This window comes from Bufo gargarizans, unplaced genomic scaffold (genome assembly GCF_014858855.1).
Source record: "Bufo gargarizans isolate SCDJY-AF-19 unplaced genomic scaffold, ASM1485885v1 fragScaff_scaffold_685_pilon:::fragment_2:::debris, whole genome shotgun sequence".
Lineage (NCBI taxonomy): Eukaryota > Metazoa > Chordata > Amphibia > Anura > Bufonidae > Bufo > Bufo gargarizans.
Window position 1 is genome coordinate 151,469 of NW_025334163.1, and position 14,174 is coordinate 165,642.

Genomic DNA, 14,174 nt, shown 5'->3' on the forward strand with positions numbered 1-14,174 from the left:
GAGTTCAGGCTGTTTTGCTCACAGAGCATTGTCTACACTGGATACAACTGTGCTAGTTTGTTACAATGTATCAGTGTGGAGTCCAGGCTGTTTAGCTCACAGAGCATTGTCTAGACTGGATACAACTGTGCTAGTTTGTTACAATGTATCAGTGTGGAGTCCAGGCTGTTTAGCTCACAGAGCATTGTCTAGACTGGATACAACTGTGCTAGTTTGTTACAATGTATCAGTGTGGAGTCCGGGCTGTTTAGCTCACAGAGCATTGTCTAGACTGGATACAACTGTGCTAGTTTGTTACAATGTATCAGTCTGGAGTCCGGGCTGTTTAGCTCACAGAGCATTGTCTACACTGGATACAACTCTGCTGGTTTGTTACAATGTATCAGTCTGGAGTCCGGGCTGTTTAGCTCACAGAGCATTGTCTACACTGGATACAACTGTGCTAGTTTGTTACAATGTATCAGTCGGGAGTCCGGGCTGTTTAGCTCACAGAGCATTGTCTAGACTGGATACAACTGTGCTAGTTTGTTACAATGTATCAGTCTGGAGTCCGGGCTGTTTAGCTCACAGAGCATTGTCTAGGCTGGATACAACTGTGCTAGTTTGTTATAATGTATCCGTTTGGAGTCCAGGATGTTTAGCTCACAGAGCATTGTCTACACTAGATACAATTGTATTAATTTCTCTTATGAACAGAACGTGTGTTAAGACTGACAACAAAATGTGCTCAGAGTTGTCTGTAGTTGTCACCCGCTACGAGTTCAGTCCAGTCTCCATACTAGTGATGCTGCTTACCTAAATATTCTAATATCAGTCACTTTACATTCCAGGGCGGATTCACACAAATCAAGTGTAACTCTGACATCTATATCGGTGGCGTTCCTGATTATGACACGGTCAAGAAACATTCTGGAGTCTTACGGCCATTTAGTGGAAGTATTCAGAAAGTGAGTGCCTCAAAACTGAGAAGCTGAGCTGAATTATGAAGTTCTTTGTGCCACCATCGGGGGGAGCTCACTGTCTATGGTTCAATAGGAGCTGTATACATTGCTGTGTAGTGAGCTCCCCCTAGTGGTGGCTGCAGCTTCATATTCATGCCTGCAATGCCTGAAAAGGCAAATTGTAAATATCAGACTATATTGCAAACTCGGCTCTGCTACATCTGTAGTTGGAAGCCAAAAGGTGACTTTTTAGCCTGTGTGGCAGTATATGGTTCCTCATGAAACAATTCCTACCACGGAATAGAATATAACACTGGTGTCTGGTTTCCTTTGTGCACAGATAATAATCAATGACAGGATCGTTCACCTTGTGCATGGTCTGACCTCCGGGGTGAACATCGCAAATACTCTCCATCCCTGCGCCGATGTGCCGTGTGCCAATGGTGGGAGCTGTAGACCCAAACATGACAGCTATGAATGTGACTGCCCCCTGGGCTTCGATGGCAGGAACTGTCAGAAAGGTAACACCCGCTGCTGCTGCTGCGCGATATGTCTAGGGGGCTGTATTTACAGGTTTGCAGGGCTGGCATGAGGAGATGGCAAACTGGGCAACTGCCTAGGGTCCCATTTCCTATTGGTCTCCCGAATACAGGAACCCCAGGAGCAAACTAAAACCACCCAGCTTTATTTAGGGATGTATTGTGGTATTATTTTAGAATTGTATATTATATGGGCTGTATATGGCAATATTATTTTGGCATTATGTGGCGGTATAATGTCTGTATATGGAGACAGTATCTTGGCTTTATGGGGGAGAGTTATCAAACTGGTGTAAAGTAGAACTTGCTTAGCAGCCCACAAATAAGCTCTGAAAAATGAAAGGTGAATCTGATTGTTTGCTGTGGGCAATTAAGCCAGTTTTCCATTACACCAATAAATAAAAAAATCTCCCCCTATGTGTGTATAATGTGTGTATACATTGTGTTATATGTGTATTGTATGTGTAGTAAGTTTATACAAAGCATTATATATGTATTATGTGTGTATTAGATATGTATATATGTATTATGTGTGTGTTACTTGTGTATTAAAGAGGTTTCCAAGACCAGTAAAACAAATCCCAACCTGTAAAAAAAAAAAAAAAAAAAAGCACTCACCTTGTTGGAGCGTCCCAGCTCTGGCACCGCAGCTCCCATTCTGTTGCACGGCACTGGAATGGAGGACACCCCAAGAAAGGGGGTGTTTTGGCTTTTAATTTTAATTTCTTACAGCATGCCCGACCCCCTGACAATGATTTGCCCGTTTTGAACAATTATGTCTACTACAGCGTGTCTGTGTATTGTATCGTATGTGTGTATGCACTGTGTGTATATAATGTGTGTTGTACGGTATGTGTATTATATGTGTATTTGGTATCTATTCCATGTGTATTTATCATGTGTGTATTGGGTGTTGCATTTGTATTGTATTATACATGTGTTATGTGTATTAGGCTACATGCACACAACTGTATGTGTTTTGCGGTCCGCAAAAAAAAAACGGATGATGTCAGTATGCCTATCCTTGTCCGTAAAACAGACAAGAATTTGACATGTTCTATTTTTTTGCGGGGCTACGAAACGGACATACTTATGGGGACATTTTTTTGCGGACCCATTAAAATGAATAGCTCTGCATCCTATCCGCAAAAAAAAAAAAAAGGAACAGACATGGAAACAAAATACGTTTGTGTGTATGTAGCCTTATACTGTGTGTTGTATGTATTGTATGTGTATTATATTACAGGGCCGTCTTTAATATTGATTGGACCCTGGGCAAAAATTTACTTGGGCCCCCTGGATCCTGCCTTCCCACACCTTAGCAGGCAATCACGCCCTCCACCACAACACACACACAAAACATCCACACATCTGGTAGAGTCCAGTGAATGACTGTAAATACTTCCAGTTCTGAAGACTCCAGCGGCTCAGGATCAGTGCTCTGGGCTCAGGCTGGAAGTGGGCACCGCTCTGCAGGAAGGAGACCAGGGCTCGGCTCACCCTAGTGTTACAGTGCACCCCAGCACCCCACAGTATGCAGTATAGCACCCTATAGTATACAGCACCACACAGTATGCAGTATAGCACCCCACACTATACAGTGCCCCACAGTATATAGTAGAGCAGTATAGCAGCCCACAGTATACAGCACCCCACAGTATACAGCACCCCACAGTATACAACACCTCACCGTATACAGCACCCCAAACTATACACGATACAGCCCCCCACACTATACAGTACAGCAGTATAGCCCTCCACACTATACCGCACCCACAGTATACAGTACAGCAGTATAGCACTCCACACTATACAGGCCCCCCACACTATACATGCCCCCCACAGTATACAGGCCCCCCCCACACACAGTATACAGGCCCCCCCACAATATACAGGCCCCCCCCCACAGTATACAGGCCCCCACACAGTATAGAGCACCCCACTATACAGTAGTTTACTGTATATTAACATAACAGCCCCTGTCACCTTTTTCTGATGTAATCTTCACACAAAAAAGCTCCACAATTAACTTCTGCAACACTCCTGGTAGGACCTGTGATGACCTCATAGCCATGTGACCAGTAATTGCTAGGTTACTGGTCACATGGTGATGATGTCATCTAAGGTCCTAGATCACAACTTTAATACAGTATGATGCCTGGACTCAGCTTGACACCCGGGGCAGTGGCTAGCAGGGCTCAAGAGGCAGCTGCCTTGGGCCCCCCAGGAGCAACTGGGCCCGGGGCAGCTGCCCCTTTTGCCCCTTGGTAAAGACGGCCCTGATTATATATGTATTATGGGGACATTTATCAGCTGTGCCCTCCCATGCCACTTTCAGAAGTAAATAATGTGGGGGGTTCAGTCAGCACAACCCTGTATGCAGGTGCACATTGCTATGGCGAAATACACATACAAACGCAAAAACACAAATGCAATCGCACTCTGCACCCAGCACTCTGCCCTGCCTTTATGCTGGATGTTGAATGAGGCATTAGTGAATATTTTGGCCAAAGTGTAATAAGCCACTCACCACGTCAAGGTCGCCTCTATGAGTGGTCCCTAACACTAGTTCCTACCTGTTATGGGCCATGACAGCCACACAAAGTCCAGGGAGCGCAGGTACAGCATGCACGCCAAGCACACTCTGCCTTTAACCCCATCCGGTGCCATAACAGCTTCCATCGGATCCAGGGATGCAAGTACCAACATGCATGCTGAGCCCAGAGGCTGGTTTTAAAGTCAGTATTAAACTGAGTCTGCTTATATAGCGCCTACCAGTAGCCATTTGGCTCCAGGAGAAGTATATAGTGGGCTCAGCATGCATGTTGGTACTTGCATCCCTGGATCCGATGGAAGCTGTTATGGCACCGGACGGGGTTAAAAGCAGAGTGTGCTTGGCGTGCATGCTGTACCTGCGCTCCCTGGACTTTGTGTGGCTGTCATGGCCCATAACAGGTAGGAACTAGTGTTAGGGACCACTCATAGAGGCGACCTTGACGTGGTGAGTGGCTTATTACACTTTGGCCAAAATGTACACCAATGCCTTATTCAACATCCAGCATAAAGGCAGGGCAGAGTGCTGGTTGCAGAGTGCCACTTTCAGAAGTAGAATGAGAAGTTGGTCGGGTTGCAGCCGGTCATAACTCCAGGAAGCCCCCGAGGTGAATCTTCACTGAACTAGACCCGACAACATTGCACCAAATGTATAAAAACCCTACCCCATGTTCATAAATCTGGCGCAGGTTAGCAGAGCAACCTTAAAACTAACTTCAATACACCCACAATGATAAAATCCTTCCTATTTGTTTTTTGCGTGTGTGTTGTATTATGTATGTATTGTATGTGTATTATATATGTATTATGTATACATTGTATGTGTATTATATATGTATTATGTATGTATTGTATGTGTATTATGTATGTATTATGCATGTATTGTATATGTATTGTGTGTATTAGATGTGTATAATGTGTGTTATATATGTATTATGTTTGCATTGTATGTGTAATATGTATGTGTTGTGTGTGTTGTGTGTATTAGATGTGTATAATGTGTAGGTACCAGCTCTGCTCCTTCTCTGATTGTCAACGTTCTGCTTTTTTGCTGACTGGCTGCAGAGTGTGGAAACTACTGCATCAATAGTAAGTAGAGGAAGAGCATTGTACCTACCTTCTGCCGTAGAGAACCCCTTCCCAATTAGTGCTAGTGTTGAGTGAATTGCACCAAAACAATTGACTTCGATCCAAATTTCAGGAGAAATTTGATTCGCAGCAAAGCCGAATTTCCCTGCGTTATGTGGTAACGAGTCTATTTTTCCTGAAATGACGGCTAAAAAAACACTTACCTCATCAATTTGCTCAGGGAGAGGCCGCTACAGCCATCTTGATTGAGGATACCGCGCAAAATGTTGCGCGGGGTGACATCACAGTGCGACCGGCCACCGTGATGATGTCATGTCATCACCGTGCGAGATTTTGCTCGGGGACTTCAACCAAGATGCCCACAACGGCCTCTCGCGAGCAAATGGATGAAGTGAGTAAGAGCTGCAGGAAAACCAGGCGCGTGTAGTAATCCTCAGAAGGTGTGTATTATTAGTACGGCTGTGTAATGCAGCAGAGCTGGAAACTGGTGCAAATGTAACAAAACATCAGTAGTGGTACAGGTTGTAAAAAGACACCACTCCATGAGGTTTAACCTTCCTCCTGTTCTTAGTCATTACAGAGGCCATCGAGATTCCACAGTTTATTGGACGAAGTTATCTCACATATGACAACAGGGAGATTCTGAAGAGGTAAGTGGATATAGATGGAGCAAGGGTGCAGCATGGTGGTTACAGGGACGGGAGGGGGGTCTACAAGCCACTCTGCCCTGCCAGATCTAGAGCAAGGAAATTATATATATATATATATATATATATAGTAATCTCCTGATCTCCCCCTGGTGGTGGCTGTATATATCTGTTGTTCAAATACTTTTATTAGTAAGAGCCAATATAAGCACATTACAATGAGAAACAGCCCGATTCCAAGTCGGGGCATATCTGTATGCAGTAATCTCCTGAGCTCCCTCTAGTGGTGGCTGTAGATATCTGTATGTAGTAATCTCCTGAGCTCCCTCTAGTGGTGGCTGTATATATCTGTATGCAGTAATCTCCTGAGCTCCCCCTAGTGGTGACTGTAGATATCTGTATGTAGTAATCTCCTGAGCTCCCTCTAGTGGTGGCTGTATATATCTGTATGCAGTAATCTCCTGAGCTCCCTCTAGTGGTGGCTGTATATATCTGTATGCAGTAATCCCTTGAGATCCCTCTAATGGTGGCTGTATATATCTGTATGCAGTAATCCCTTGAGCTCCCCCTAGTGGTGACTGTAGATATCTGTATGTAGTAATCTCCTGAGCTCCCTCTAGTGGTGGCTGTATATATCTTTATACAGTAATCTCCTGAGCTCCCTCTAGTGGTGGCTGTATATATCTTTATGCAGTAATCTCCTGAGCTCCCTCTAGTGGTGGCTGTATATATCTGTATGCAGTAATCCCTTGAGATCCCTCTAGTGGTGACTGTATATATCTGTATGCAGTAAGCTCCTGAGCTCCCTCTAGTAGTATCTGTATATATCTGTATGCAGTAATCTCCTGAGCTCCCTCTAGTAGTGTCTGTATATATCTGTATGCAGTAATCTCCTGAGCTCCCTCTAGTGGAGGCTGTATATATCTGTATGTAGTAATCCCTTGAGCTCCCTCTAATGGTGGCTGTATATATCTGTATGCAGTAATCCCTTGAGCTCCCCCTAGTGATGGCTGTATATATCTGTATGCAGCAATCTCCTGAGCTCCCTCTAGTGGTGGCTGTATATATCTGTATGCAGTAATCTCCTGAGCTCCCTCTAGTGGAGGCTGTATATATCTGTATGTAGTAATCCCTTGAGCTCCCTCTAGTGGTGACTGTATATATCTGTATGCAGTAATCCCTTGAGCTCCACCTAGTGGTGACTGTAGATATCTGTATGTAGTAATCTCCCGAGCTCCCTCTAGTGGTGACTGTAGATATCTGTATGTAGTAATCTCCTGAGCTCCCTCTAGTGGTGGCTGTATATATCTGTATGCAGTAATCTCCTGAGCTCCCTCTAGTGGTGACTGTAGATATCTGTATGTAGTAATCTCCTGAGCTCCCTCTAGTGGTGGCTGTATATATCTGTATGCAGTAATCTCCTGAGCTCCCTCTAGTGGAGGCTGTATATATCTGTGTGCAGTAATCTCCTGAGCTCCCTCTAGTGGTGGCTGTATATATCTGTATGCAGTAATCTCCTCAGCTCCCTCTAGCGGTGGATGTATATATCTGTATGAAGTAATCTCCTCAGCTCCCTCTAGCGGTGGATGTATATATCTGTATGCAGTAATCTCCTGAGCTCCCTCTAGTGGAGGCTGTATATATCTGTATGCAGTAATCCCTTGAGCTTCCTCTAGTGGTGACTGTATATATCTGTATGCAGTAATCCCTTGAGCTCCCCCTAGTGGTGTCTGTAGATATCTGTATGTAGTAATCTCCTGAGCTCCCTCTAGTGGAGGCTGTATATATCTGTATGCAGTAATCTCCTGAGCTCCCTCTAGTGGTGGCTGTATATATCTGTGTGCAGTAATCTCCTGAGCTCCCTCTAGTGGTGGCTGTATATATCTGTATGCAGTAATCTCCTCAGCTCCCTCTAGCGGTGGATGTATATATCTGTATACAGTAATCTCTCCTGAGCTCCCTCTAGTGGAGGCTGTATATATCTGTATGTAGTAATCTCCTGAGCTCCCTCTAGTGGAGGCTGTATATATCTGTATGTAGTAATCTCCTGAGCTCCCTCTAGTGGTGGCTGTATATATCTGTATGTAGTAATCGCCTGAGCTCCCTCTAGTGGTGGCTGCATATATCTGTATGTAGCAATCTCCTGAGCTCCCTTTAGTGGTGGCTGTATATATCTATATGCAGTAATCTCCTGCGCTCCCTCATATCTCCTGAACTGTAGAATTGTGTTATGTATCGTTCCATATGGATTTGGAGCTGTATATCAGGAAAGCAGAGCTCCTACCCCTATAAATTTATATGAAGATATTAATTAGCACAGAACCATGTTCAGTGTAGGATCCTGCCTCTGTTGCTGTACCAGTCCTCACCAGTGTTACACAGACAGCACATTCCTGTGCATTTTCTGCCTCGTCTTGCATGTGTTACCCAGAAGCTGCACATTTTTTTCTGCAATGTACCAGAAGGGATATGTACATGTCCTATATAGAAAGAGGTGGACCCCAGAGTCCTCTCTATTGTCTACAGTCCAATGCTTATTGCCCACAGTCATGTAGAGATCATGTCTATGGATGATATCAGATGTCATGGCCATCGTTCTTACTGTCTCTGATGTTTTTTTTAGAGTTTCTGGATCTCGAACAAACATATTCATGAGATTCAAGACCACAGTGAAGGACGGACTGCTCATGTGGAGAGGCGACAGTCCCATGAGACCAAACAGTGATTATATCTCCTTAGGTCTTCAAGAAGGAAACCTTATGTTCAGGTAAATCAGTGATGATGCTCGGTACTGTGCTGTATGGCCCTCTTGTGTGCAGATGGGTCCTTACCTCTCCTCATGGCTCAGCATATCCTGAAATGTGTGGTGCTAGGTGACCAGCTTTAAAAAAAAGATTTAGTGATACTCTGTCACAAGATGTCTATCCTATATTTATATATTTACAGCCACCCAGTGGTTGTGAAGTGAATTACAGCCTGTCAAGGTTTTTCCTAACACATTGATATATTGTATCATATTTCATGAGAAATTGTAGTCCTTAATGAAATTCTGTAATTCTGAGGGTACAGGCCTCTGTAAGTAGTCCTCAGTGTGTTAGACTGTTGCAAATTAAGGAACATACTGCAATTTTGCAATTTTTCTGTTGGATTGTGGCGGTATTTTTTGCAAAAAGGGGCAACAGTGCCGCAATATAGGTTGTCAACTTTAGATTAACCTTGTGCTTGAACATAATGACAAAATGACCATTTATCATCATGTCTGAGCAGATGTCCTCAAATGCAATGACACGAAAGACAAAATCTGTATGATGCCCATAAAGATTTTACTAATAGATGCCTTGGGTTTTCTGCTGCTGATTTCCCAACAGACCAGTCAATACTATACTTAGAAGAGTTACCTGGGGCCACATGCTAGATATATGATAACAACATGTTTTTCTGTCTGCAGCCACCACTAGAGGGCGCTCTGTACTCACAGTTGTACACCAATATTGATGATATAAGCTGTAAAAAACCTAATGTATCAAGCTCCCCCTAGTGGTGGTTGCTGACAAAATTCTTTTGTGTACCTCTGTAGCTTTGCCTAGAATTTAGAGCTCTGTAAGGCTACTTTCACATATGCGTTTTGGCATTTCCGTTTTTGAGATTCGGCAGAGGATCTAAAAACTGGGCCAAAATGGTTCTGTTTTGTCCTAATGCATTCTGAATAGAAAGGGATCAGTTTACGATGCATCATGATGCCTTCCATTCCGTCAGCATTCCGTTTTTTGACTGGACACAAAACCGCTGCACGCTGCAGTTTTGTGTCCGGTTATTGAAACGGAACAAACCGGATCCGTCATTAAAAACAATGTAAGTCAAAGTGGACGTGTGTAAAATCAAGACCGAACCATTTTGATCAGCTTTTGAGATCTTCTGCCGGATCTCAAAACCTGAAACCAAAATGCTGATGTGAAGGTAGCCTAAAAAGAAATGATCCCTTTAAGGATATATTTATAGATGAGTTCTCCTGGGAATGATCAAATAACACTCCTCTATGGAACAATCCATTAGATGCTATCACCCTCATCCTCTGCTTCCTTTCTCTGTAGTTATAATTTGGGGAGCGGAATGGTTTCTGTAATGGTCAATGGAACGTTCAATGATGGCCGATGGCACCGGGTGAAGGCTGTACGGTAAGAGAATCTTGACTCTAAATGTGCAAAATATAAGTGTAAAAGTAACTGGTTTGTACATTAAAGTCTTTCTTGGGCAGCTCCGTTGCATCATGTCCCTATGACAACACTGTCTGTTTTCTAGTTACTCAGTGTCATATCAACAGTAAATCCCTATCATCATTGTCATCACAATCACATCCTGCTCTTCAATACTGTCAGTTATGTGTGATGATATACTGTATGTGTACATTGATGTGGATGATAATTTGGATCCACGTGATTTCCCTATAACACTGGCTCATGTGAGCAGCCATAATAAAGGTATAATACATTCTATTGCATGACTTGACAATAATATATAAAATTACCAAACCGGATATCTTATCAATTTTTTTTGTTTCAGTGACGGCCAGTCCGGAAAGGTGACTGTGGACGATTATGGCGCTAGGACGGGAAAATCTCCAGGTCTGATGCGCCAGTTGAATATTTATGGAGATCTTTATGTTGGTGAGTGACCCTATTGGCTCCTATCACAAGATATCCTAGAATCCAACAGTATCCCAGACGCTATCTTTCTCTGATAGCCTAAACAGAAACAAACCAGGACTGTATGATGAATGACAATGCATAGAGATCCAGTCACCCGCCAGAAGTGTTCTATGATGCTAAGCAACAATCTAATTGTATTCAATGTTTAGTAAACACACGGTGAAACACATTCCAAATGAACAATCCATTATTTACTCGCTACATAGACGACCTTTTTATTCCTGCAGAAAACAGTACATTTTGCTAAATTTTATTTGATGTACATGGAGATGTTTTTGTATTTTGTTGTGTTTTAAATATTGTTGTGAAAACCGGAGTTTTTATTTTGATGGTTATAGGTATAACCCTTTGTATATTTGTATATTTTAAGGGCTGGGGGGCAGAATGTTTCCCAGAGTTGAAGGCCTAAAATGAAAACTCCTGCTATCAGATTCATTCCTGACATTTTATGACCTCAATCTCAGTTCTCTAATGTATAGTTTTTGGCTTTGACTTCCAGGTGGGATGAAGGAGATCGCCTTACACACCAACCGGCAGTACATTGGAGGCCTTATAGGTTGCATCTCTCACTTCACCCTCTCTACAGACTATCATGTGTCACTGGTTGAAGACGCGTCGGATGGGAAAAACATTAATACTTGTGGCAATAAATAGGGATGGAGAAGTTCAGATGGTTTTATGCTGATGGGAGAATTTGAGATTTTGCACTCTGAGCACGATCTGCAATCCTTATCATCCCACGTTTGCTTCAAGAAAGCCAGGACCAAATAGAATCTTCTAACAGCTGTTTCCTTTTAGAAGAAAAGTATGAAAATATTTCTGGTGGAGAGCAGACTCATGTATGACTAGTGTGAGATATCCGTGCCTTTTCCGCACAACTGTCCCAAAAATGTCTGATAAGAAACTGGACAGTCCTATTTATACTTTTGTCCATCCCATGGTTACTCATTTGCAGCTGTTTTGGAGCTCCATCGTAGACCCCAAAGGCTCCATTTCCTTTGCTTGAAGAGCTGGCAGTTACCTCCTGTCCAAATGACCACTATTCAAGCAAAGAAGTGGTTAGGACTAGTTTTATCTGCTATAGGATTGACTTCCTCTCCTATCTACACAGACTTGTTATAGGTCCTCCAACTCTAAGACTGCACAAGAATGTTTGGGGGTACCAGAACAAAACGGGGCTTGTAAGGTTATCTAGTCTACTGAGGGTGGCTCAAGGTAGACATTGTGTTACAGATGGACAGAGGTTGTCCAGTCTAGAAACCAAATGCCGTTAGGGAATTTTGTTTTGATAGAAGAAGGTTCCTAATTCCTAAACTCCATCAAATTAGACTGAACAGAGAGTGGCTACAAAGAGCGTTTCTTACTCTAGAGGACTCAGAAGGGCCTTACATGACACTTACATACTATTGATTTCAATGAGAACTGTGTAATGCTTCTTTTTTCCTTTAGTGGCGCAGGGAAACAGATTTGTTTCTCCTCTTAAAGGGGACGTCCATGCATTTGGTTTTCTCATACATCCTCATTAGTTTTGTCTTTTTTTGCCGTATTCTAGTGCTATAATAAGCCTATATCCAAGCTTAACACACACTGGTAATCCCAAACCACGTCCGCCTTGTGAAAGAGGCCACATCTTATCCATCATTGAAATCGGGATGCTACAAAATAACATTTGTATATGTTACTATCTGGCCAAAGTTAAGGTTATGTGCACTCACAATTCACAGTATGGTTTCTACATTGTAGCAGTTAGAGGCTGCTCCTCCATGACCTAAGATGAGAAAAATATGGACCTTGAACTTTGTGTCAATAGAGTTGTATATGCCACATGAAAGGCACTGGAGGGTGCAGTGGTAAACTATGGTTTGACTCCTTTACTCCATATGCAATAAATACATCCATGTCATAAAAAAGCAAGTATGCATCCCTATCCCTTATATTGACTTCACAGGTGGACAGGAGGGTCCCCCTATTATGACATACAATAAACTATGCCAAATACTTCATTCCAAAGACCACGACCAAAAGTACAGTTAACTTATTTGCTACCCTAGGCCACCAAAGACGTCTGCACTGATTTATTAACCACCCTAGGCCACCAGTAATGCTTCCATGAACTCCTTCTCTACCATGGTCCCCCAGAGAACTCTTTCGCTAGCCCTTTCATTTGAACAGGCGAACAGACATTTCAACATTATCCCCTTCAATGCTCTAGATCACCAGGGTAGTTGCCATTAAAGGGTTCTTCCAAGATCACATGCTACTACTGCTATGGCCTTCATTGGTACAGAATGGTGTAAACAATGAACAGACAGCAACCTCTTCAAGCAGCTGATGGGTGGGAGCACCGAGAGTCAAACTATCTCTGATCTGATAGTAATGGTCTTTCCTAAGGATAGGCCATCCATATTGTTATCTTGCAAAACCTTTAACAACTTCTTTACTCTAGACCGCAAATCCCAATAGATGTAAGGCAACTGGAAGCAGCAGGAGACCTCCCCCGCTGATCTGCCACCAGTAAGCGACCAAGATGTTTAAGAACCATCACCTCAGCTGCCTGTTATGCATTTGTAGTTTTAGTCTTCCTTCGAGGGTTCAATGACCTTTTGTGGTGGCTCTTCTGTATCAATGCCTATTGCCTGTACTGGATGTTCTTAAAAATACTTCCTGTCAGCAGACATCTCAAATGCACAAGTAATTCCAAAAGGGAACTGACTTAATTTACTGACAAGAAGCTATCAGAATTTCTACCTCGATAAAAAGGCCATATTCGTCCTAGTTTTTATGTTATACCAAAGCCCCAATTCATGCAACCAAACTCTGCAAAACCCTCTTGCCCCATATGTATATTTAGAAAAAATCTGATTAATAACGCAGAATGAGATGGCAATAGGTAATAGCAGAGGGCAGCTATAGAGGGGTCAATGGTAACAGTTAAACTGTCCCTGGATTTTGAGGGGTACCCAAAGACTCCTCTACCACATAAAAAGGCATCATAATTACTAATGGTGCAAGTGGGGCCCATAGTAGGAGATTTTGCATTGAGGCCATGTAGCGTTGTAGTAGTATAGCTTGACCACTACCATAAGAATCTTGAGCTGAACCAGTCATTTCAGACAGAATTGTAGCTATGGATAGACTGTTGTCGCCATGTCATGTGTTTGTTGGTCTCAGATTACTTCAACTTCAGGTCTCCATTTCACACTGACTTAGTAATCAGATTTTTTTTGTAGAACTACATAGCGGGGTGGATTCTCTTTACATCCAGATACTGGCTTTAAGATCTGACTGACCCATTTTGTATTGTGCTCGATTCCATTTTGTAGATCTGACATAGGCATTTTGTACTTGTATATTTTTATAGAACATATACAGGGGAAACTCGAAAAAATTTGAATATCGTGCAAAAGTCCATTTATTTCAGTAATGCAAATGAGAAGGAATCGCATTAATGCAGCTTAAAATTAGAATTTTGTGAAAAGGTTCAATATTCTAGGCTCAAAATGTCAGACTCTAGTCAGCTAATTACTCCATACCCCCTGAGCAAAGGGGACCTGAGATTGTGACTTTGGGGTTTCATAAGCTGTAAGCCATAATCCTCCAAATTATAACAAATAAAAGCTTGAAATATCTCGCTTTGCATGTAATGAGTCTCATATGTTAGTTTCACCTTTTAAGTTGCATTACTGAAATAAATGAACT

General features: G+C 42.7%; 1 protein-coding gene across 1 annotated transcript in view; it reads left to right on the forward strand.

Annotated features, from left to right (window-relative positions):
* EGFLAM (EGF like, fibronectin type III and laminin G domains) overlaps window positions 1-13,869 on the forward strand; it is a 120,967-nt gene extending 107,098 nt beyond the window's left edge. Inside the window, exons 17-23 of the mRNA XM_044273441.1 lie at window positions 831-947; window positions 1,282-1,462; window positions 5,694-5,772; window positions 8,393-8,536; window positions 9,861-9,944; window positions 10,330-10,433; window positions 10,975-13,869. Of these exons, the coding sequence (XP_044129376.1) occupies window positions 831-947; window positions 1,282-1,462; window positions 5,694-5,772; window positions 8,393-8,536; window positions 9,861-9,944; window positions 10,330-10,433; window positions 10,975-11,129 (864 nt within the window). The 3' untranslated portion in view covers window positions 11,130-13,869. The remainder of the gene's footprint in view (window positions 1-830; window positions 948-1,281; window positions 1,463-5,693; window positions 5,773-8,392; window positions 8,537-9,860; window positions 9,945-10,329; window positions 10,434-10,974) is intronic.
* Window positions 13,870-14,174: the final 305 nt, after the last annotated feature.